Source organism: Chlorocebus sabaeus, chromosome 3, assembly GCF_047675955.1.
Source record: "Chlorocebus sabaeus isolate Y175 chromosome 3, mChlSab1.0.hap1, whole genome shotgun sequence".
Classification (NCBI taxonomy): domain Eukaryota; kingdom Metazoa; phylum Chordata; class Mammalia; order Primates; family Cercopithecidae; genus Chlorocebus; species Chlorocebus sabaeus.
The window spans coordinates 20,183,495-20,209,928 of record NC_132906.1 but is presented as its reverse complement, the minus strand read 5'-3'; the positions used below and the strand labels follow the sequence as shown (position 1 = coordinate 20,209,928).

Sequence of the window (26,434 nt, the reverse complement as noted above, 5' to 3'; positions counted from 1 at the left end):
TAATTGTAGGTCTTGTAAGCATGGTTGTAAATAAAGGCATAGGTTTTAGAGTTTAACTACTTGGCTCTCAATGTGAAATCCACTACTTATTAGCTTCCAGATCTTGAGTAAATTACTTAGTCATAGTTTCCTCATCTAAAAATGGGGATAATACTATTTATTACATCATAGGATTGATTTAAAGAATAAATGAAAGAAAGCATATGTGGACTAGGACTTAGCATTTAAAAAAATTCTAATTACTTACATGACCAATGAAACCCTAAGCAGTATTCTTCTAAAATTGTCACACTGTCCTAGTCATTGTTTTAATATCTTTTTTTGAGCTTTTAAAATTAAAACCTTAAATTTGTTATTCCTTAAACAAAAATTGCTTATAGCTTAATGAAATAGTTAATTGAAGTTTGTTATAGTTAAAAGCAATTGATATGTGTTATTTGGGCAGTTGTTCTTCCAAGTTCATTGATATGTTGATCATAGCCCTCAAGTATGTGTTTTACATGTTTTTGGAAAAATGGACACCTTGAATATCCATTCTTTAAATAAATGTACCTTATGTCACTTAGATATGTATGTAAGATTGCTGCTAAATAAAGGAACTTGGTTTCAGTAAGAAAACACCTAATTAGTACTTAAAATACCATGCTGAAGTTAACAAAATAGGAAATGATGATACATGAAAAGTTCTTTATGGACCAGTTTTAAATTGTGTAAAGCCTCCCTTCAGTTTTATCTTGGTGATAGAATTGTATATGGAGAAGAGTGTCTTGGTTTAAATTACCTGATTCTTAAAGAGAAAGCAGGGGTTTCAGTGTTTCCTAAGAGGTTGAATAAGCAACTTTATCTGTAAGTTAAATATGTAACCAACAATGAATGACTTTTCTAAACATGTAATTCTAATAGTATTTGCTAAGTAGTCATAATTTCTGATTGATTGATCACATATCCCAATTTATTTCTTCTGTTTGTCCTCAACTCTCTCAAAAAATAGGTCCCAAATGCACCTCAAGAAACTCTGGATAAATTATTATCATTTACACACAAACTCAGAGAAACACAAGATCCAACGGTAAGTCTAGGCTTTTTCCACGGGATTTTCTATTGTTGACATGCTGCTGGTTTTCTTTTCTTAGAATTCAGGACTTAAAATCTATTTTTTAAGATGATATTTTATTTTTCAGAATACCTTATGCTATGCCTTTGTTTTATGCATATGGTTTACTCCAGTTTCCTTGATTTTAACATTTCTTCCAGCTGCTGCTCGCTGATGTTGTAGAAAGAAACTTGTAGCTGCAGAGTACTTCATGTTCATGGGGGCTTCTGCTCTGTCTCCTCTGTCTCCTACGCTGAGCAGTGTTATCTATTCTAATAGCTTCAAATACCTACCACAAGTTAATGCCTACATCTTTATCTTTTTCAGCTTCTAACTTCTCATTTCTGATTGACTTGTATTTCCATTCCCAGATGGCATGTTAGAAACATAGAGGGCTGTCACTGTTGAACTCTGTGAGTCTCAGTGTTCTCATCTGTAAAATGGGAACAGTACCATCTACCTCATAAAATGGTCTCAATGATTAAACATAAAAATGTATGTGAAGAATCTACTTCTTAGTAACTGCTTACTAAACGTTAATTTCTTTCACTTTTCCTCTGGATACACTGAGATCATTGTAAATTCACATATCTTATACAACTAAACTGTCTTTCAACTTTAAATCTATTCCTATTCTTGATTTAATTTCCTGGCTTTGTTAATAATCTAGCTGCAAAATTACCTAAATTAGAAACCTTGACATCATTGTTGATTCCTTGCTTTCCTGCTGTCTTCACTTAATCTGAAAACAGATCTCACCAGTTTAGCATCTTGATGTCTCATCTGTTCTCTTATCTATTGTCAGTAACTGTCCTAGTAGTGGATTTCATAATCTTTCTCCTGGAATATTATATCCTCTTGACTGCCTTCTTTATCAATAATTCATTCATCATGTGACTCTCTAGTAATTTCCTTTTGTTGTTGTAACAAGTTACCATAAATTGATGGCTTAAGATAATAGAAATTTATTTTCTCTTTGTCTGGACAACAAAAGTCTGAAATCAGTATGACTGAGCCGGAATCAAAGTGTCAGCAGGACTGCACTCCATCGGAGGCTCCAGGGGAGAATCTGTTCCTTGCCTCTTCTGGGTTTTGGTGGCTGCCAGCATTCCTTGACTATTGCACTCACCATATCAATCCTGCCTTCATCTTTACATTACCTTCTCCCCTGTGTTTGTGTCAAATCCCCCTCTTTCTCCTTCCTTCAAGGGTATATAAGATTGCATTTAGGGTCCACACACATAGTGCAGCATAGTCTCCACATCTCAAAATCCTTATCTTAATTTTATTTGCAAAGTCAGTTTTGCCATAGAAAGTAACATTGCCAGTTTCCAGAGATTAGGATGTGGATTTTTGGGGGGATAAGGGTGGTCACTTTCTGGCTGTCACAGATCCCCTGTTAATTCCCCCTCTGGGGCCTCATTCCAAATACTTTCTCCTTTACCCATTGTTTTTAGCTACACTGGTGTCTTTGTTGTTCCTTGAACTTACTAGTGCCTGCCCCAAGGCCTTTGCCACTTGGTGTTTCCTCTGCCTAGATTATTCTTCCCTGGATAGCTGCATGTTTATTCACTTTCCTTTCGGGATTTGCTCAAGTGGTCCCCTTTTCTGTGAGGCCTTCCTGAAGCACTATAGAATCAAATTTCTATTCCATTTTATTTCTATCCCTCTTTCTGCTTTAAGGTTCTTTATAGGGTTTCTTACTCTTTTACATAATGTATGTTTTACTCACTAAGTTTTTGTTGTCTATCTTCCTTCACTCGAATTTCAGTTCCAGGATTGCAGGGTTTTTTTCTTTGTTCCCTGTAGTCTCCCCAGCATCTGGAACTTTGCACAGTAGCTATTCCTGATTTGCACAGTGTTCCTGCTGCGCAAAGTTCCAGATGCTGGCAGTACTACAGAGAACAAAGTTAGAGATGAGTAATGTATTCCACAAGTATCTGTTAAATAAATGGATGGATGAATCTTCCATATTGTCCCTGGAATGATCTTTCCCAAATCCATTTCCTAAGTTCTTCCCCTTGTTTAAAACCATTAAGGGATTGACTGTCTTTGCCTGTAGACTGAAGACAGCCTGCTAAACCTACCTGCTGAGTTCTCTCTAATCCTAAGCTGCTCATCAAGCCTCAGTTTCTACAAACTCTCTTGAAGCATTCTCAACTCTTCCCACACTTAGCTTCTTGCTATTTTCTAATCCCATCTATACTCAAATGTCTCTGCCTTAGATAATGTCTAGAATGTGCTTTCCCTCCATCCAGTTGTCCCTTCATTTCTCTGTTCTGTTAAGTCTCTCTCAGCCCCCTTAGGCAGCAGTAACTAATATCTCCAATCTGCTTTCATGACGCTTGACATATATTTCTGATGTAGACCTATTGCAGTTGTATTATAATTTATTTTTATTTCCCTGGTTGCTATTTGAACTCCTTGAGACTGTCTTATTCGTTCTTTTATTCCCATTTCCTATCCTGCTGGCTGGCACATAATAGACACTTAAATCTTTGGTGAATTAATGAATAAATTGATTAATTAAAATTTTATTAACAGATTGTCCCTAGAGTTTTCTGTCCTTTAGAACATGCTACATTTTTATTCTTTTATAAAAATGAAGAATAGAAAAATAATGTTTAATAATTTCTGATGAGAACCTTTATGTTTTTAAGCTGAAGTATTTCTAATCATGCTAATATGAACAAACCCTTTGAGGTGTACTCTTAAACTGTATAACCATGGTAACTAGGGGAATGTGCTTCATATCTTCACCCACCCCCCCACTTTTTTTTTGCAAGATAAAACTGCAGTTAGAAATTTGATATTATAAATGTTAAATACTTTAGGAATTTTTAAAGTATACTCTCAATTCTTAATTGATAATAATGTGAGAGCAGAGATTACCAAACCCTTTATTCAGCACTTAAATGGCTCAACACAAAGTTTATCTCTCATTTTCTCAACCCTGGTTATTATTGCAAACCATTTTGGTGCTTTCAACTAGAAGAACTGGAGAACTGGTGTTCAAATATATGCACATTCCTTATTGATCACTGGAATGAAATGTGAAGCCTGAATTCAGTGTCATGCTTAGAATGAGATTAGAATGTTATACCCTAAAAAATTGCCCTATGGTTTAACAGGACTCTTATAAGAATCCTCTGGTTGGAGTCATTTGTCAAATATTTTTTATGATAAATATAGGAATTTTTCATGGTCCTAGGTATTAAAAATGGGAATTTCTGAGTTATATTTGACTTTTCATATCAATCATATTGCCTGAATTTTATCCTCAATACATCTTTCTTTCTCATAGCAAGTCAATTGCCAAGTTTGTTGTATCCTACCTCTCCATTCTTGTTGCTATAACCTTACTGTCGGACTTTTTCCTTTTATAGGCTGATTATTGAAATAGCTTTCTGTTTCTTGTCTCAATTCTGTCTGTCCTTCAACTACTTTTTATACTGCTGCTAATTAAATTAGGAAGTAGGCTAGTAATAACCGGATTCTAAAATCATGTTTTGACTTTACATATAGCAGAATCCTAGTGCCTTTAAGAATAAAGCCAAACCCCTCAGAGTGTCATTCATAGGTCTTCGTTGTTTGAGAGCAAGCCTTCCAGCAGGACCTTCTAGTAAGGCTGGCCTGAGTCCTCATGTTCTACTTGTGGTTCCATTCCTTTTGCTTTCATGCCTTTGATCAGAGGATTTCTTGTGCCTATTTGAATATTTTAACTGCCTATAACAACTGCCTACTGTTCCACTTATTTTAGCATTGAAGTATATACTATTTTGAATTGTAATTTATGATTTATTATATTTGAATATTATCTCCATGTCTGGAATGCAAATTAATTGAAAACAAGAACGGACCTAATGTTTGCTTGTAAATGAGTTCTTTGAAACTTAGAATGTGTTTTTTAATAGAAGAAAGGATATGTGGTGGTCATTCTTCCAACCTAATTCCCAAAGGAAATATAATACTAATGTTGTAGCTGAAATGGAATACTAACAGCAGACCAGTATCTCATGGAGATGTGAAATACACAAGGAAGGATAAATTAATTTTTTTCTTCTTTGGGACATACAGAGATGACCTTAGGTGGAACATTAAAACAAGCAAATGTGCAGTGTGTCTTTGACATTCTCCCCTCATCCATTCTGAACCCTTTGTGAATTTCATAGTCCCCTTCTCCAGGCCCTCGAGTGCTCAGGGCCACTTTACTGCCCTTATCACCCTCTGTGACATTTCATACTGACCTGCCTTGCCCTCCCAAAGGTCCAGTTGCTTCAAAAGTGCTTCTGTCCTCTGGTTTTCAGTGAAAATCACTGTCTTCTAATACTGCTGATATAAGTTAGGAATTAGGCCAGTAATAATCTTATTTACTAAATATATGCTAATATGTAAGTCCCATCACCTTTGTCTGCTGGGTTTTTTGTTTTCATTTTGAAGAGGCTGACTTTTTAAATAACAGTTGTTGCCATTTGTTGAGCACCCATATGTGTGTGACATGTGCTGAGAACTTTAGAATCATTTTCTTTTTTCTTTTTTTTTTTGAGACGGAGTCTCGCTCCGTCGCCCAGGCTGGAGTGCAGTGGCGGGATCTCAGCTCACTGCAAGCTCCGCCTCCCGGGTTTAAGCCATTCTCCTGAATCAGCCTCCGGAGTAGCCGCGACTACAGGCGCCCACCACCACGCCCGGCTAATTTTTTTTTTTTTTTTTTTTTTTTTTTTTGTATTTTTTAGTAGAGACGGGGTTTCACCGTGTTAGCCAAGATGGTCTCGATCTCCTTACCTCGTAATCTGCCCGTCTCGGCCTCCCAAAGTGCTGGGATTACAGGCTTGAGCCACCGCGCCCAGTCTAGAATCATTTTCTAATTTAACCTTCATAACAACCTTAAAGGTGAGGGCATTACTATTGCCATTTTAAAGGTGAGAGAACTGAGGCTTGGAAAGGTTAAGTAATTTGCCAAGGTCACACAGCTAATAAATAGGATACCGACTTATCTGATTCCAAAGCCTATAAACTTTACCATTATATTATGCTGCCTGCCAAAAGGATTTCAACAAATATTTATTGAGTACTTACCATGTCCTGAGTTCTATACTAGCAACTCTATTCATGGAATTTTGGGAAATGTAAGATAACAAAGTGAAATTATTCTGACAGCATAGGGGAAGGATTCAAAACAGCAAGCTGCAACACAAGTGACAAATTGGTTGACACCTCTGTGGTCAACAGCCTAAATTGTTTACAACTCTTTTTGGCTATTTTTAGAAACCACAGATTTGCTTAAAGCTTTAAGCATTTTCATGGTATCTTAACACCTTGGCTTTGTGTAAGCAGAAAAAGTGAACAGTCAATCGTACAGCTTAAGTCCAGTGTGACCTTTGTTATATAACATCCTTCCCCCATTGCCCCTCCCGCCTCCAACTTAGCACAATTAAAATACATTAATTAAATTTAATTGATAAATACTTTAAATAGATTTTTTAAAAACTATCTTCAAGGATGTTTTAAGTGTGAATTGGTTTCTGTTTATTTTTATTTGTAACAGTAATTTAATTTTTAACAGTAATTATTTTTAACAGTAATTAATTACTTTAACTTTGGCCTTACCCCTTCAGGAATAATGAATTCTGCTATAATATCCATCTAAAGGGACTTTAGCAACTTGAAACAAGACTCTTAACACAATACATTTGTCTTTTGATAGGCACAATCATTAGCGGCCTCACTTTCTACCAGGCAACTGTTGCGAATTTCTCGTCGGCTGTCACAGTATCCTAATGAAAATCTTCACAGTGCTGTTACTAAAGCCTGCCTTTCCAGGTAAATATATTCTTCTTTCTTACTGAATGTTAAGTTTCTGGATCTTCACTAAAACTATAACATAAGTTTAACTGATGGTGTATATTCCCAATTCTTCAAAATATATTGGTCTGAATATAGAGCTATCTCATCCTTGCCTTCACTGCTTAGAACTTATTTAGTACAACATATTATCTTTTAAAATTAATTTTTGGTGCCAGCATCACCAGAAGCAGATGCTGGTACTATGCTTCCTGTACAGCCTGCAGAACCATGAGCCAAAATAAAACCTCTTTCATTTATTAAAAAAATAAAATAAAATAAAATAATTTTTTTTTTTTTTTTTTTTTGAGACAGAGTCTCGCTCTGTCACCCAGGCTGGAGTGCAGTGGCTGGATCTCAGCTCACTGCGAGCTCCACCTCCCAGGTTCACGCCATTCTCCTGCCTCAGCCTCCCGAGTAGCTGGGACTACAGGCGCCCGCCACCTCGCCCGGCTAGTTTTTTTTGTATCTTTTAGTAGAGACGGGGTTTCACCATGTTAGCCAGGATGGTCTCGATCTCCTGACCTCGTGATCCACCCGTCTCGGCCTCCCAAAGTGCTGAGATTACAGGCTTGAGCCACCGCGCCCGGCCTTAAAATTAATTTTTATCCTTAATTTGTATAGGTACACCAGTCAGTATGTATATTTATGGGGTACATGAGATACGTTGATACAGGCATACAATATGTAATAATTACAACAAGGTGAATGCCATGTCCATCATCCCAAGCATTTATCATTTCTTTGCATTATGAACATTCCAATTATACTTTTAGTTACTTAAAAATGAACAATAAATTATTGCTGACTATAGTTACCTTGTTGTGCTATCAAATACTGGATCTTCATTCTATCTATGTTTTTGTACCCATTAATCATTCCCTTTGCCACTTCCCACTACCCTTCCCAGCCTCTGGTAACCATCCTTCTACTCTCTCTTTATGAATTTCATTGTTTTAAGTTTTAGCTTTTAGAAATGAGTGAAAACATGTGAAGTTTGTCTTTCTATGCATGGCTTATTTCACTTTAAATAATGTGCTGTAGTTCCATCCATGTTGTTGCAAATGACAGAACTTCATTCATTCTTTTTTATGGCTGAACAGTACTCTCTTGTGTGTGTACAACATTATCTTTATCCATTTGTCTGTTGATGAACACTTAGGTTGCCTCCAAATCTTAGCTATTGTGAATAGTGCTGCAATAAACATGGTAGTGCAGACCTCTCTTCAGTGTATGGATTTTCTTTCTTCTGGGCATATACCTAGCATATACCTAGGATTGGTGTGTCATATGGTTGTTCTAGTTATTGTTTTTTTTTTTTTTTTTTTTTGAGGAACTCCATACAGTTCTCTATAGTGGTTATACCAATTTACATTTCCACCCACAGTGTACAAGGGTTCCCTTTTCTCCACTTACTTGTTGGTATTTGTTATTGCCTATCTTTTGGATAAAAGCCATTTTAACTGGGGTGAGGTGATACCTTGTTATAGTTTTGATTTGCATTTCTCTAATCATCAGTGATATTGAATACCTTTTCGTATACCTGTGTGCCATTTGTATCTCTTCTTTTGAGAAATTTCTATTCAGATCTTTCATGCATTTTGTAATCAGATTATTAGACTTTTTCCTACTGAGTTGTTTGAATTAATATATTTTATCAATTCCTTGTCAGATGGATGATTTGCAAATATTTTTTCCCATTCTGTGAGTTGTCTCTTCACTTCATTGACAATTTCCTTTGCTGCAGAAGAAGCTTTTTAACTCTATGTGATCCCATTTGTCCCATTTGCTTTGGTTGCCTGTGCTTCTGGGGAATTACTTAAGAAATATTTGTCCTGACCAACATCTTGGAGAGTTTTTCCAATGCTTTTTTTTAGTAGTTTCATAGTTTGAGGTCTTAGATTTAATTCTTAATCCATTTTGATTTGATTTTTGTATATGGCAAGAGATAGGGGCCTACTTTCATTCTCCTACATATGGATATCCAGTTTTCCCAGCACCATTTATTGAAGAGATTGTCCTTTCCCCAGTGTATGGTCTTGACACCTTTGTCAAAAATGAGTTCACTGTAGATGTATGGTTTTGTTTCTGGATTCTCTATTCTGTTCCATTGGTCTATGTATCTATTATGCTGATACCATGCTGTTTTGGTTACATAGCTCTGTAGTATAATTTGAAGTCAGGTAATGTGATTGCTTCAGTTTTGTTCTTTTTGCTCAGGATGGCTTTGGCTATTCTGGGTCTTTGTGGTTTCATATAAATTTTAGGATTATTTTTCTATTTCTGTGAAGAATGTCATTGATATTTTGACAGGGATTACATTTAATCTGTAGATTGTTTGTGGTAGTATGGACATTTTAACAGCAGTGATTTTTCCAATCCATAAACATGGAATATCTTTCCATTTTCTGGTGTCCTCTTCAATTTCCTGCATCAGTGTTTTATAGTTTTCATTGTAGAGATCTTTCCCTTCTTTGGTTAAGATTATTCCTATGTATATTATTTTATTTGTAACTGTTGTAAATTGGATTACTTTTTAAAATTTCTTTTTCAGATTGTTCAGTGTTGACATACAGAAATGCTACTGATTTGTGTATGTTGATTTTGTGTCCTGGAACTTTACTGAATTTGTTGATCAGTTCTAATAGGTTTCCGTTGGAGTCTTTAGGTTTTTTTTTCAAGCGTAAGCTCATATCATCTGCAAACAAGGATAATGTAATTTCTTCATTTCCAGTTTAAATACTGTTCATTTCTCTCTCTTATCCGATTGCTCTAGAGAGGCTTTCCACTACTGTGTTGGATAACAGAGGTGAAAGTGTGTATCCTTGCCTTGCTTCAGATCTTAGAGGAAAGGCTTTCAGTTTTCCCATTCAGTATTGATATGGGTTGGATCTGTGTCCCTGCCCAAATCTCGTGTCTAATTCTAATCCCCAATGTTGGAGGTGGGACCTGGTGGGAGATGACTGGATCGTGGGGTTGGATTTCCCCCGTGGTGATGGTCTCATGACAGTGAGTGAGTTCTCATGAGATTTGGTTGTTTAAAAGTTTGTGGCACCTCCCTGCCTCTCTTTCTCCTGCTCTGACAATGTGAAGTGCTTGCTCCCCCGTTGCCTTCTGCCATGATTTTAAGTTTCCTGAAGCCTCCCCGTAAAGCAAGAAAATGCCAGTGTTATGCGTCCTGTAAAGCACCATGAGCCAATTAAAATTATTTTCTTTATAAATTACTCAGTCTCAGATATTTCTTTATAGTAGTACAAAAACGGACTAACACAAGTGTGATACTAACTGTAAGTCTGTAATATATGGCTTTTATTGTGATGATTATTGTGTTGAGGTGTGTTCCTTCTATACTCAGTGTTTTTTTTAAAAAGTTTGTTTATTTTTATTTTATTAGTTATTTTAAATATGTAATCTCACGTTGTTGCCAGGCTGTATAGTTTTTGTCTTGAAGTCTATTTTGTCTGGTATAAGTATAGTGACTCCTGTTTTTTGTTTGTTTGTTTGTTTCATTTGACATGGAATATTTTTTTCTGTCCCTTTATTTTCAGCCTATGTATCATCGTATGTGAAGTGTGCTTGTTGTAGACAACAGATCATAGTGCAGTGGCTATTCACAGGTGCAATCTCCCTGCTGATCAACACAGGAGTTTTGACTGGCTCTTTTTCCAACCTGGGCCAGTTCACTCCTTAGGCAACCTGGTGGTTCCCCGTTCCTGGGAGATTACCATATTGATGCTGAACTTAGTGTGGATACCCAGTCAGTATAGTGCGTTACAACCCAGAATGCCTGGGCTCAAGCTATTCTCTTGCCTCAGTCTCCTGAGTAACTGGGACTACAGTGGTGCCCAGCTATCCTTATCATTTTGAGGGTTTTCATCATGAAGGGATGTTGAATTTTACAAAATTCTTTTTCAGCATCAGTTGAAACAATCATTTGGTTTTTGCTTTTCATTTTATTGATATGATGTATCACATTGACTGATATGCATGTGTTTATCCATGCTTGCATCCCTGGCACAAATCCTGCTTGGTCATGATGAATGATCTTTGTAATGTGTTGTTGAGTTTGGCTTGCTGGTATTTTGTTAAGGACTTTTTCATCAACATTTGTCAAGGATATTGGCCTATAGTTTTCTTATTTTGATGTGTCTTTCTCTGGTTTTGGTATCAGGGTAATAGTGGCCTTGTAGAACCAGTTTGGAAATATTCCTTCCTCCTCTATTTTTCGGAATGGTTTCAGTAGGATTGGTATTAGTTCTTTAAATTTTTGGTCAAATTCAGCAGGCAAGCGATCAGGGCCCAGACTTTTCTTTGCTGAAGACTTTTTATTATGGTGTCAATCTCGTTACTTGTTATTGGTTTGTTCACATTTTGTATTTCTTCGTAGTTCAATCTTGGGAGGTTGTGTATGTTTAAGAATTTCTCCATTTCTTCTTGGTGTTCCAGTGTATTGGCATATAGTTGCTCATGGTAGCATCTAATGATCCTTTGTATTTCTGTGGTAACAGTTCTAATGTCTCCTTTTTCATCTCTGATTTTATTTATTTGAATCTTCCTTTTTTTTTAGTTGGGGTAAAGGTTTGTCAATTTTATTTTTGCAAAAAACTAACTTTTCATTTCATTAATCTTTTGCATTTTTTTTTTTTTTTTTGAGATGGAGTCTCACTCTCTCGCCAGACTGGAGTGCAGTGCGTGATCTCTGCTCACTGCAATCTCCGCCTCCCGGGTTCAAGCAGTTCTCCTGCCCCTGCCTCCCGAGTAGCTGGGATTACAGGCACGTGCCACCACACTCAGCTAATTTTTGTAGTGTTTTTTTTTTTTTTTTTTTTTTTTCTGAGACAGAGTCTTGCTGTGTTGCCCAGGCTGGAATGCAGTGGTGCGATCTTGGCTCACTGCAACCTCTGCCTCCTGGGTTCAAGCTATTCTTCTGCCTCAGCCTCCCAAGTAGCTGGGACTACAGGCACACACCACCATGCCTGGCTAATTTTTTCATTTTTAGTAGAGATGGAGTTTCACCATATTGGCCAGGATGATCTCGATCTCCTGACCTTGTGATCCGCCGGCTTCGGCCTTCCGAAGTGCAGGGATTATATGCGTGAGCCACCGTGCCCAGCCTATCCTTTGCATGTTTTAATTTAAATTTCATTTGTTTCTGCTCTGATATTTATTATCTCTTTTCTTGTACTAATTTTGGGTTTGGTTTGCTCCTGCATTTCTAGTTCTCCAAAGTACATTGTTAGGTTGTTTGAAGTTTTTCTACTTTTTTGATGTAGGCTCTTATTGCTATAGACTTTTCTTTTATACTGCTTTCACTATATCCTGTAGGTTTTGGTGTGTTTCCATTTTCATTTGATTCAAGAAAGTTTTCAGTTTTCTTCTTAATTTCTTCATTGACTTACTGGTCATTCAAGAGCCTATTGTTTAATTTCCATGTATTTGTGTAGTTTCCAAAATTCCTCTAGTTATTGATTTCTAGTTTTATTTCATTGTGGTCAGAGAAGATACTTGACATTTCTTTTTTTTTTTTTTTTTTTTTTTTTGAATTTTTAAAGACATTTTTTGTGGCTTGATATATGGTCTCTCCTCGAGAATGATCCATGTGCTAAGGAGAAGAATGTGTATTCTGCAGCCATTGGATCACATGTTCTGTAAATATCTGTGAGGTCCGTTTGGTCTCTAGTGCAGATTAAGTCCAACATTTCTTTTTTCTTTTTTCTTTTCTTTTCTTCTTCTTCTTTTTTTTTTTTTTTTTTTTTTTTGAGATGAAGTTTCACTCTTATTGACCAGGCTGGAATGCAATGGCGCAATCTTGGCTCACCATAACCTCCGCCTTCCAGGTTCAAATGATTCTCCTGCCTTCGCCTCCTGAGTAGCTGGGATTACAGGCGTGCACCACTATGCCTGGCTCATTTTTGTATTTTTAGTAGAGATCCCATGTTTCTCCATGTTGGTCAGACTGGTCTCGAACTCCCAACCTCAGGTGATCCGCCCATCTCGGCCTCCCAAAGTGCTGGGTTTACAGGTGTGAGCCACCACGCCCAGCCGAGTCCAGCATTTCTTTGTTGATTTTCTGTCTGAGTGATCTGTCCAATGTTGAAGTCTCCAGCTATTATTGTTTTGGGGTCTATGTCTCTCTTTTGCTCTAAAAATATTTGCTTTATATATTCGGGTGCTCTAGTTTTGGGTGCATATATATTTAAAATCATTATATGCTGTTGCTGAATCGACCCTTTTATCATTGTATAGCAATCTTTGTCTCTTCTTACAGTTTTTGTCTTGAAATCTATTTTGTGTGATATAAGTATAGTGACTCCTGGTTTTTCTTTTGTTTGTTTATTTCATTTGGCATGGAATATTTTTTTCTGTCCCTTTATTTTCAGTCTGTGTATCTTCATATGTGAAGTGTGTTTCTTGTAGACAACAGATCATTGAGTCTCATTCTTTAAAATCCATTTTGCTACTCTGTTTTTTGATTGGAAAATTTAGTCCATTTACATTCCATGTTACTGTTGAGTAAGGAATAACTCTTGCCATTTTGTTGTTTGTTTTTGGGTTGTTTTATGGTCTTTCTTCTTGCCTTACTTTCTGTCTTCCTTTAGTGAAGGTGATTTTCTCAGGTGGTGTGTTTTAATTTCTTGCTTTTCGTTTGCTGTGTATTTGAATTTTTTGGTTTGAGATTACCATGAGGCTTGCATATAATGCCTTATAACTCATTATTTTAAACTAATGACAGCTTAATACTGATTGCATAAGCAAACAAAGAGAAAACTAATAAAAACTCTACACTCTTTGCCTACCCACTTTTTCACTTTTTGTTGTTACTGTTTATATCTTATTGTATTATCTACGTCTTGAAAAGTTGTTGTAGTTATTCTTTTTGCTCAGTCATCTTTTAGTCTTTATACTCATTATAAGTAGTTTACATACCACAAAAAAAATTATGATGTTCTGTCTTTTTCTGTGTACTTATTATTACAATGAATTTTGAGGCTTCAGATACTTCTTATTGCTCATTATTTTTTTTTATTTTTTAAATTAATTTTTAAATTCTTTTTTTTTCCTTTGTAGGACAAGTGTGACATTTATTAAATCCTTCCACTTTTGTTTGTCTGGAAAAGTCTATATTTCTCCTTCATGTTTCAAGGATATTTTTCCTGGTTATTCTATTTTAAGATAAAAGCTTTGTCCTTTAGCACTTTAAATGTATCATGCTACTCTCTACCGGCCTGTGAAGTTTCCACTCAGAAGTCAGCTGCCAGACCTAGTGAAGCTCCATTTTATGTTGTTGTTTCTTTTCTCTTTCTGCTTTTGGGTGCCTCAGATGTCTTGAGGTTGTCTTTTTTTAGTTAAATTTGCCTGGTGTTCTGTAACTTTGTTGTACTGGAATATTGATATCTTTCTCTAGGTTTGGGAAGTTCTCTGTTATTAGGCCTTCGAATAAATCTTCTACACTGATCTCTCTCTACCTCCTCTTTAAGGCCATTTACTGTTAGATTTGCCCTTTTTAGGCCATTTTCTAGATCTTGTAGGCATGTTTTATTCTTTTTGATTCTTTTATTCTTTTGTCTCCTCTGACTCTGTGTTTTCAAATAGCCTGTCTTCAAGCTCACTAGTTCTTTCTTTTGCTTGATCAGTTTTGCTGTTGACAGACTCTGATGTATTCTTCAGTATTTCAACTGAATTTTTCAGCTCCAGAATTTTGACTTGATTTTTAAAAATTATTTCAATTTCTTTGTTGCATTTATCTGATAGAATTCTGAATTCCTTCTCTGTGTTATCTTGAATTTCATTGAGCTTCCTCAAAACAGCTGTTTTCAATTCTCTTTCTTTAAGGTCACTGATATGGTTTGGCTGTGTCCCCACCCAAATCTCATCTTGAATTGTAGCTCCCCTAATTCCCACATATTATGGGAGAGACCTGGTGAGAGATAATTAATTATGGGGATGGATCTTTCCCATGCAATTCTTTTAATAGTGAATAAGTCTCACAGAACTAGTGGTTTTATAAAGGGGAGTTTCCCTGCACAAGTTCTCTTCTTTTGCCTGCCACCATGTGAGACGTGCTTTCACCTTCTGCCATGATTGTGAGGCCTCCCCAGCCACATGGAACTGTGAGTCCATTAAACCTCTTTCTTTTGTAAATTGCCCGGTCTCAGGTATGTCTATCAACAGTGTGCAAACGGACTAATACAGTCATATATCTCTGTCTCTCTGAGATTGGTCACTGGTGCCTTATTTGATTGTTTGGTAAGGTCATGTTTTCCTGGATGGTCTTGATGCCTGTGAATGTTCGTTGGTGTCTGGGCATTGAAGAGTTAAGTATTTATTGTAGTCTTCCTTGCCTGGACTGGTTTGTACATTTCCTTCTTAGGAAACCTTTCCAAGTGTTCAAAGAGAATTGAGTGTGTGATCTAATTCTGGTCACTGCAGCCATACCTGCGTTAGGGAACGCTCCATGCCCTGTAATGCTATGGTTCTTGCAGACTCATAGAGATACCACATTGGTGGTCTTGGGTAAGATCCAGGAGAATTCCTTGGACTCCTTGAGAGAGACTCTTGCTCTCTTCACTTACTTTCCCTCAAACAAATGGAATCTCTCTCACCATGCTCATTTGTCTGGAGTTGGGAGAGGGATGACCACCACCACTGGGACTGTGTTGGGTCAGACCGGAAACCAGCACAGTGCTGAGTCTCGCCCAAGGCTTGTGGTGACTATCGTCTGGCTACCACTTATGTTTATTCAAGGCCCAAATGTTCTTTAGTCAGGTTGTGATTCATCCTGCTAGGTCTAGGAATCTCCCTTCAGGGCAGTGGGTTCCCTTCTGGCCCAGGGTGGGTGTCAAAATGTCATCCAGGAGCTTAGCCCCAGAATTGAGGACTTTAGCAATCTGCTTAGTGCTTTATTTTACTTTGGCTGAGCTGGTACCCAAATTATAAGACAAAGTCCTCTTTACTCTCCCCTCTCCTTTCCTCCAGTGGAAGGAATCTCTGCCAAAGCTGCAAGCTGTGCTGCCTGGAGTTGAGGAAGGGACTATGCAAGCACTGCCTTGGCTGTCCGTGCTGGTGTCTGACTGGGTCACATGCACCCCGAGTGTACTGATTCTGAGCACAGCACCAGGACTTGCCCAGGAATTGTATTCCTGTGGCCTAGACAGCCTTTCAAGTTTATTTAGAACACCAGAGCACTTTAGCCTGTGGTGGTGGGGCTAGTTAGAATTCAGGTTCTGACCACTGGGATGAATGATTCTTCCCCTCTAGCTAGGGCTGGTCAAAATGCTCCCTCCATGGGCATCGGCTGAATGCCGCACTGTTGCTCTCCACAGTGACAGAGTAGCACTGAATTCCAATGCAAAATACCACAATCAATGTGCTCTTTCTCCCCGAAGCCCACAGATTCTTTCTCCAAGCTATGTAGCACCACTAGGGGATAGGGAAGAGGTGGTACAGGCAATTCAAGACTGTCTTTCCTACTCTCTTCAGTACCTCCTTCCTTCATATGATGTTAAAACCAGGTACTGTGATTGCTCACCTGGTTTTTGGGTCTTAGGAATGTGCTTTCTTATGTAGATAGTTGTTAATTTGGTGTTCCTTTGAAAGGGATGACAATTGTTGGAGGGTTCTATTTAGCCATCTTGGTCTACCTTCATTCCATTAATATCTTATTTAGACATTCAATACTTTTCAGAGATGTTTTATAAATGAGAAAATTGTGTAAGTCACTCAAGTCACATAATTATAAATAGTGGGTTTGGGATCTGAATGCTGGTTCATACGTCTTCTGAGCTGGGCTCTTTAGCATTATTACACTTACTGCCTCTAAAATTTGCATTGGAACTTCTCATTTTTGACAGTTCTGCTCAGTATCTAAATTCAACAAAACTAACATTTTTTCAGTCTGTACTAATTGTTTTCATACCAGTTGGTTAGTGATTATAAAACATTGGCTTATAGCATTTTCTTACAGAATTACATTTACATGAGGCTATTTTAAAAGGATAGTAAGAAAAGATTAAGAACAATTTCCAGTAAGCCCAAAGATTTAGTCTCTTTTCATATGATCTAGTAATTATTTTTATGGTGACTATGCTTGTTGTCCATTCATTTCTTGATAAAAGGAATTAAAGGAGAATCTATTTTCAGTTTAGCAAAATCTTTATTGCCCTCTGGAATCCCTCAGTTTAGTAGACAGTTTTTCTTGTAGTTAAATTAAGCTCCTTGTGTTGCAACTTGAATTTGTTCTTCTTGTGTGTATCCAGCTAAAATGAAATTCCTCTTCACTGTCTTCAGAGTTATTATTTGAAGAATGAATAAGTATAGGAAATAACAATATTGACTCTCTTATTAAATATAAAAATTTTGGACTTTCAAAGCATTCTGCAGACTATTAAATATGCCCTGGTAGTTGAATCAACTTTTAATTTCCTTTATTTAAAACAAAACAAATAAAAATAAATTGAAAAAATAAATCAATAAGAGTTGAACTAAGAAATTAAAAATGTCAAAGTCTGGAGAAATGTAAAGCATATGAGAATATTGAAAGCTAGTAGTGTTTATTAGCAATTCAGTTACAATTTATTACTAATTCAGTCTACAAACATGAGAACATTTTTAATAAAGGTCAGAAAAATTAAGGTACGCATTTCTGTCACATATTTTATTATCGCCCTAAGATAGATTTTCAAGACAGTATTGACAAGAAATAATTTTTGTGATTTTATATTTCCTCTGCTGTTTAGAGTGGGAAATTTAATGGATCTCTTGTAAAACTTTTTTTTTTTTTTTTTTTTGAGACAGAGTCTTGCTCTGTCACCCAGCCTGGAGTGCAGTGGTGTGATCTTGGCTCACTACAAGCTCTGCCTCCCGGGTTCACGCTATTCTCCTGCCTCAGCCTCCCAAGTAGTTGAGACTACAACGACCTGCCACCACGCCCAGCTGATTTTTTTTTTTTTCATTTTTAGTAGAGATGGTGTTTCATCATGTTAGCCAAGATGGTCTCAATCTCCTAACCTCATGATCCTCCTTCCTTGGCCTCCCAAAGTGCTGGGATTACAGGCGTGAGCCACCATTCCCAGACACAAATATTTTTTAAATGCGTGAAAGGCCATAGAAAACCTAGTGATATACATGAACAAAATAGAATGAGCTAGATGTCCTTCCCATACATTACTCAACCTGGAAATTCTGAATAAAATATAATAAGTAATTGTTAATTCTTATCCATACTCAAAAGAAAGAGAATATCAGAGGTATCAGAAATGAAATAGGACTAGGGTTACAGTTCTGCTCCTAGGAATCTATCCAAGGGAAACAAAAACATGTCCACACAAAAACTTCTACATGAATGTTCTTAGCAATATTATTCATATTTTGCTAAGTGGAATAAGAAAAAGTGGAAACAACTCAAATGACTATCAACTACTCAACAGATAAATAAAATGTGTTTTATCCATACAGTGAAATGTTATTTAGCAACAAAAAGAAATGAAGTACTGATACATGTTACAACGTGTATGAACCCTGAAAATATGTTAAGTGAAAGAAGCCAGATACATGGACCACATATTGTTTGGCTCTATTTACATGAAATGTCCAAAATAGGGCAAATCCATGGAGATAGAAGGCAGATTGGTAGTAGCCTGAAGCCAGATAGACTTGGGGGTAGAAATGGAGGGCGACTGCTAGTGGGTACTGGCGATGTATTTTAGGTAAGAAAAATGTTCTAAAATTGCTTGCAGTGATGGTTGCACAACTCCGTGAATATACTAGAAACCATTGAATTGTATACTTTAAATATGAATTATGTGATATCTGAATTGTATCTCAATAGAGCTAATACTAGAAAAGAAGAAGAAATGAAGTAAAAAAGCAATTCCAGAATAAGGAGAATGATAATGATATCATGGCTACCAAAGAGGCTTTCGAATAGGAATAGGGCTTAGTGGTCTACTGCTGGATTTTAATAACAGTTTGGGGACAATGGATGTGGCTGCAGGCATATGTGAGGTGGAGAGGTTATAATTAAGATTCCTGAGTGAATAAGAGAGTCTGAAAGTGCTCCCTGTTCCCATAGACTAAAAAGTGTTTGCCCACAAGCCCAGAGAAATGATGAGAAAGCTTACAATCTCCCTGGAACTTGGGATGGGAAATAAACTGTCACCATGAGAAATCAAATGCCCCACATTGCTCAGGTGCGGGTGTGAGGGCCCATGTTGATGCTGTCTGTAAAGGTAGTAACCAAAAAGTACTAAGTTAACATAAAAAACTTATCCAGGATCATTTAATTACTTGGAGGCTTAGTAGAAAACACCAACCCTGAAAACCAATCTGTGGCAAACACTTTTACAAGATCAGGAGACTAAAGATCTCATCTGAATATTTGGTCATTGTACAAAGTAATAAACCATATTTAGGAAAAAAAAATACGAGAGATTTGGCAGATACAACATTTTGAAGAAACAGAACTTCAAGAACTCAAAATAATAGAACAATTTGAGACTATCAAATAAGTATGTTTAAGATTATTAAAACTTAGGAGGAATTAAAAAACTGGATGACTAGGATAGAGGAGAAAAGGAACTGATAGATCTGAAAGAAAAATCAAACAAACAGAACTTTTTGAATTGAAGAATATAGTCAACGAAAGAAAACAAACAAATGGACAAACCATCAAACACAATTCAATAAGCACTTAATTAGTAAATTAGACTATTGAAGAGAGAATAAAGTGGAGGGGAAATAGCCTGGGATGCAGCATAGCAAAGTGAAGAGATAGAAAACCTGAAAGCATTGTTAATAGACATGTAGAGTAAGATAAGAAAGTCCAACATATGTCTAATAGGAATTTAAGAAGAGAAAATAAAGAGACTGAGAGAGAATAATTGTTCAAAGAGGCAATGGTTAGGAGTGTTCCAGAACAGAAAGCAGAAAGACATGTGTCTACATATTGAAGAAGTATATCAGTTCCCAAGTAGGACAAATAAAAGTAAATCAGCACCTACATACATTGTGATGATACTGCACAGCATTAAAGACAAAGAGAAAAACTTATAATGGAAAAAGATACATGAGAAAAAATATCAAGCTGACAACTTTACATCAGCAGTAGTAGATTCCAGGATTGGATAGTATCCTGAAACTGTTGTATTGGGGGAACTAGCCCCCAATATTTCAACGTAGGTTCTTTTTTGTTTTCCCTAAGTGTCGGCCAGTCTGAGAAATAAAGAGAAAGAGTACAAAGAGAGAAATTTTACAGCTGGGCCTCCAGGGATGACATCACATATTGATAGGACCGTGATGATGACCCCAAGCCGCAAAACCAGCAAGTTTTTATTAGGGATTTTAAAAGGGGAGGGGGTGTACAAACAGGGAGTAGGTCACAAGGATCACATGCTTCAAAAGGCAATAAGATCACAAAACAAGGCAAAATTAGAATTACTGATGAGGGTCTGTGTCCCACTGTGCACGCATTGTCTTGATAAACATCTTAACAGGAAACAGGGTTTTCCAGGAAACAGGTTTTCCTGTTAAGAGCAGAGAACCAGTCTGACTAGAATTTACCAGCCTGGAATTTCCCAATCCTAGTAAGCCTGAGGGTACTGCAGGAGACCAGGGCGTATTTCAGTCCTTATCTCAACTGCGTAAGACAGACACTCCCAGAGGGGCCATTCATAGACCTCCCCCCAGGAATGCATTCCTTCCCCAGGGTTATTCCTTGCTGGGAAAAGAATTCAGCAATATTTCTCCTACTTGCACATCCATTTATAGGCTTTCTGCAAGAAGAAAAATATGGCTGTATTCTACCTGACCCCACAGGCAGTCAGACCTTATGGTTATCTTCCCTTGTTCCCTGAAAATCGCTGTTATTCTGTTCTTTTTCAGGGTGCACTGATTTCATATGGTTCAAACACACACGTTTTATAATCAGATTTCATATTGTTCAAACACACATGTTCTACAATCAATTTGTACAATAGTGGTCCTGAGGTGACGCACATTCTCAGCTTACGAAAATAACAGGATTAAGAGATTAAAGTAAAGACAGGCATAAGAAATTATTATTATTATTACTTTAAAGAAATTGTAAGAGTATTATTTGGGAAGTGATAAATGTCCATGAAATCTTCACAATTTATGTTCAGAGATTGCAGTAAAGACAGGTGTAAGAAATTATAAAAGTATTAATTTTGGGAACTGATAAATGTCCATGAATTTATGTTCTTCTGCCTTGGCTCTAGCCGGTCCCTCCGTTTGAGGTTCCTGACTTCCTACAACAGTGCTGAGAGAAAATAACTATCAATGCCAGAAGTCTTTGCCTAGCAGAATATATTTCAGCTAAAGACTGAGCTTACTACATTTAGTAGTTTTTTCAGCACTACTGAAAACTACTAAAGGATATATTTCAGCAAGCAGGAGACTGAATGCAGAGAAAAAGACTAGCATGCAGCAAACTATGGTGAGAAAGGAAGTAGGCAAATATATTGTTAAATCTAAATGTATTATGAAAAATAAACTAATAAAAATGAATACCAATATAGGGAAGTATTTAACAACAGGGTGAAACTAAAAACTTACAGAAACTGGAAAAAGAGATTAATGCATTCTTAGATTCTTCTGTTAAGAAGAGAATAGAAGTATTGAATAATTTTAAACTTCATTACTTCAAGTATGTGTGTGTAAATTTTGGTTAACCACAAATAAAAAAGGAAATAAATCCAGAGGTGGTAGAAATAAGCAAATAGGAATGTTATACCTGTCAACACAACATAGGTAGAAATGAGAGAAAAAATAGAATAAACACAAAATGTTAGAAGTGAGCACAAATATTACACAAGATTAAACTTTCCAGATAAAAGTTAGTGATTCTGATTAAGATTTTAAAAGACAAAGACCAATTATATGGTGCTACAAGAGTCACATTTAAAAGATAATAAGAAAGATCAGAGGTGAAGATGTAAGAAGAACAGGCAAATACTAACCAAAAGGGAAGAAACATATTATTATTAATATACTTCAAGGCCAAAAGCATGATTAGGGATGAAGAAGGTGAACAAAAAATTCATTTAGTAGATTTAATATTTCTTAGCCATTTATACCTAAGAAGGAGCACTGTATGAGAGAAACAATCAGAATTGAAGACAGGATAAATTGACAAATCAACAGTTACAATGGGAGTTTTCACTTCTTTCAGAAACTGACAGATCATGTATTCTAAGAGTTAGTAAAGCTATTTACCAAAACAATTAGCAAACTTGATATAATGGACTTTGTACCCAGTGGACAATGAATATACATGTTTTCAAGGACACGTGAGACATTTGTACCATGTATCAAAAACTGAACATAAACTAGATAAAAAATCAGTTTTGGCTGGGCGTGGTGGCTTACACCTGTAATCCCAGCACTTTGGGAGATCAAGGTGGGTGGATCATGAGGTCAGGAGTTCAAGACCAGCCTGGCCAAGATAGTAAAACCCTGTGTCTACTAAAAATGCAAAAAAAAAAAAAAAAAAAAAATTGACTGGATGTGGTGGCATGTGCCTGTAATCCCAGCTACTTGGGAGGCTGATGCAGGAGAATCACTTGAATCCGGGCGGCAGAGATTGCAGTGAGCCAAGATCACGCCGTTGTACTCCGGCCTGGGTGACAGAGCAAGACTGTCTCAATAAATAAATAAATAAATAAATAAATAAATAAATAAATAAAATTGGTTTTTCAGTAAATAGCAAAAAATATTTGTTGTGGACCAAAAAGCAACAGAATTCATAACAATAACAAAAAACACACTTAAAAGCCCATTTAGTTGGAAAATTAAAATCAGATATCAAAAGAAGAAATTAGAATGAAAATTATGAAATATTTACAACTCATGACCAAAACTGAATTTTAATACTTGAATGATACATGTAAGGTAACTTTGTTTTTTAAGTTTTAAACTCACATACTTGAAAATAATAGAGAAAGAAAATTTGTGAGCCAGGCATTCAACTTAAGTTAGTAAAAAGTTACAGACTAAACCCAAAGAAAGCGGATGGAATGGAATAATGAAGTTAAGGGCATAAATTAATGAACTAAAAAACAAAACAATCCTAGAAAAGATTAGTCCAACCAAAAGTTGGTTCTTTGAGAATATTAATAGGTAAAGCCTTGGTAAATTTAATTAATGTAAAAGAGAGGAAGAACAAATAAGTAATTTAGTAATTTTGGAAAGGAGAAAGCATAACTGAAGATGAAGTCAATATTTATAAAAACCATACTAAAAAAAAAATTTTCTGGAATCATGTGTATTACCTAAATTGGTCAAGAATGTATAGAAAATTCAAATCGACCCATAACCATTAAAGAAATAAAGTTGGTAGTTAAAAAATTTCCTTTAAAAAAGACTATTCCTGAGTGGTTTTATTGTCAAATTTTACCAAATTGTCAAGGAATTTAGAATCCCTGCCTTAAATAAACTTCCAGAAAATAGAGAAATGGTGAAAACATAGAAATTCACTTTGAGTCTAGTATAACCTAGACATCTAAAGCAGATAAGAATAACTTATGTAAGGAAAATTATAAATCATTGAATTGTAAATGCTCATGGAATGGATGCAAAAATTCTAAGTAAAATATTAACAAATCATGAACAATTATGAGTAATTTCAAATTATGAACAATTTTATAGTAATCATACCTTTTACTATCAAGGTAACATTAAGATCCTAGCATGAATCGTTTTTAGATGCATTTTATTTATTTTTTTCTTTATTTTTCTTTCCATCAACTTTTAAGTTCTGGGGTACATGTGCAGGAGGTGCAGGTTTGTTACGTAGGAGTGCCATGGTTTGCTGCACAGATCAACCCAGTGCCTAGGTATTAAGCCCAGGATCTGTTAGCTGTTCTTCCTGATGCTCTCCCTCCCCTCATCCCCCTCAAAGGGCTCCAGTGTGTGTTATTCCCCGTTACGTGTCCATGTGTTTCCATCATTCAGCTCCCACTTATAAGTGAGAACATGTGGTGTTTGGATTTCTGTTCCTGTGTTATTTTGCAGAGGATAATGGCTTCCAGTTCCATCCATGTCCCTGCAAAGGACATTATCTCATTCCTTTATAGCTACATAGTATTCTATGGTGTATATGTACCACATTTTCTTTGTCCAGTTTATCACTGATGGGCATTTGGGTTGATTCCATGTCTTTGCTATTGTGAATAGTGCTGCAACGAACATAAGCATGCATGTATCTTTATAACAGAATGATTTATATTCCTTTGGGCATATACCCAATAATGGGATTGCTGGGTAAAATAGTATTTCTGCCTCTAGATCTTTGAGGAATCATCACATTGTCTTCCACAATGGTTGAACTAATTTACACTCCACCCAGCAGGGTAAAAGCATTCCTATTTCTCCACAGCCTAGCCAGAATATGCTGTTTATTGACTTCTGACTAATTGCTATTTTTCTGGCATGAGATGGTACCTCATTGTGGTTTTGATTTGCATTTCTCTAATGATCAGTGATGTTGAGCTTTTTTTCCATGTTCGTTGGCTGCATAAATGTCTTCTTTTGAGAAGTGCCTGTTCATGTTCTTTGCTCATTTTTTAATGGGGTGGTTTTTTTTTCTTGTATATTTGTTTAAGTTACTTGTGGATTCTGTATATTAGACTTTTGTCAGATGGATAGATTGCAAAAATTTTTTCCCATTCTGGATGTTATCTGTTCATTCTGATGATAGTTTCTTTTGCTGTGCAGAAGCTCTTTAGTTTAATTAGATCTCTTTTATTCATTTTTTTATTTTGATGCAATTGCTTTTGGGTTTTCCTCATGAAGTCTTTGCCTGTGCGTATGTCCTGAGTGGTATTGCCTAGATTTTCTTCCAGGGTTTCTATGGTTTTGGGTTTTACATTTAAGTTCTTAATCCATCTTGAGTTAATTTTTGTATAAGGTATAAGGATGGGATCCACAGCCAATATCATACTGAATGGGCAAAATCTGGAAGCATTCCCCGTGAAAACCGGCACAAGACAAGGATGCCCTCTTTCACCACTTTTATTCAACATAGTATTGGAAATTCTGGCCAGGGCAATCAGGCAAGAGAAAGAAATAAAGCACATCCAAATAGGAAGAGAGGAAGTCAAATTAGCGTTGTTTACAGATGACATGATCCTATTTCTAGAAAATCCCATTGTCTCAGCCCAAAAGTTTCTTAAGCTGATAAGCAACTTCAGGAAAGTCTCAGGATACAAAATCAATGTGTAAAAATCACTAGAATTTCTATACACCAACAACAGGCATGCAGCGAGCCAAATCATGAATGAACTCTCTTTCACAATTGCTACAAAGAGAATAAAACACCCAGGAACACAGCTAACAAGGGAACTGAGGGACCTTTATAAGGAGATCTACAAACCACTGCTCATGGAAATTAGAGGGGAAACAAGCAAATAGAAAAACATTCCATGTTCATGGATAGGAAGAATCAATATCATGAAAATGGCCATACTTCCCAAAGTAATTTATAGATTCAATGCTATTCCTATTAAACTACCATTGACTTTCTTCACAGAATTAGGAAAAACTATCCAAAAAAGAGCCTGTATAGCCAAGACAATCTTAAGGAAACAACAACAACAACAACAACAAAAAACCACAAAGCTGGAGACAACACACTACCTGACTTCAAACTATATTACAAGATGACAGTAACCAAAACAACATGGTGCTAGTACAAGAACAGACATGTAGACCAATGGAACAGAATAGAGAACTCAGAAATTCTAAGACCACACATCTACAGCCACCTGATCTTTGACAAACCTTACAAAAACAATCAATGGGGAAAAGATTCCCTATTTAATAAATGGTACTGGGAGAACTGGCTAGCCACATACAGTGAATATTATTTTCAATTTATTTTTTATTTTAATTTTAATTTTTATTTTTTGTTGAGACGGAGTCTTGCTCTACCTCCAGACTGGAGTGCAGTGGCATGATTGGCTCACTGCTACCTCCACCTCCCGGGTTCAAGCAATTGTCCTGCCTCAGCCTCCTGAGTAGCTAGGACTACAGGCGTGCACCACCATGCCCAGCTAATTTTTGTATTTTCAGTAGAGATAGGGTTTCACCATGATGGCCAGGATGGTCTTGATCTCTTGACCTTGTGATCCGTCCGCCTCGACCTCCCAAAGTGCTGGGATTACAGGCATGAACCACTGTGTCTGACCTAAATTTGTATTTTTAATTGACAATTTTACTATAGGCAAAAGGATTTCAACCTGTGAATCTTAGGGAGGACACATTCAATCAATCAGAAAAAGGTAATGTTATTTCTGATATTTTCTCTTTTCACTTCAGACTATTAAAACTTATCTTTCTTATTTATCTCAAATATAGGTATATTATATTTAAAGATTCATGAGCAATTTGGAATTACCTCAAGAATGTCAAGGTTTGATATTCTATTTTTTAATTCACCATCTTATTAGTTGAGGAAAAAATATTCTAATAAATGGAGAAAAAGTG

At 36.4% G+C, this 26,434-nt stretch overlaps 1 protein-coding gene across 2 annotated transcripts in view; it reads left to right on the top strand.

Annotated features, from left to right (window-relative positions):
• Nucleotides 1–26,434, top strand: part of VWA8 (von Willebrand factor A domain containing 8) — a 381,976-nt gene that overhangs the window by 131,870 nt on the left and 223,672 nt on the right. For both annotated transcript variants that reach the window (XM_007960236.3, XM_073013736.1), the window contains exons 16-17: nucleotides 992–1,069; nucleotides 6,798–6,913. In XM_007960236.3, the coding sequence (XP_007958427.3) occupies nucleotides 992–1,069; nucleotides 6,798–6,913 (194 nt within the window). The remainder of the gene's footprint in view (nucleotides 1–991; nucleotides 1,070–6,797; nucleotides 6,914–26,434) is intronic.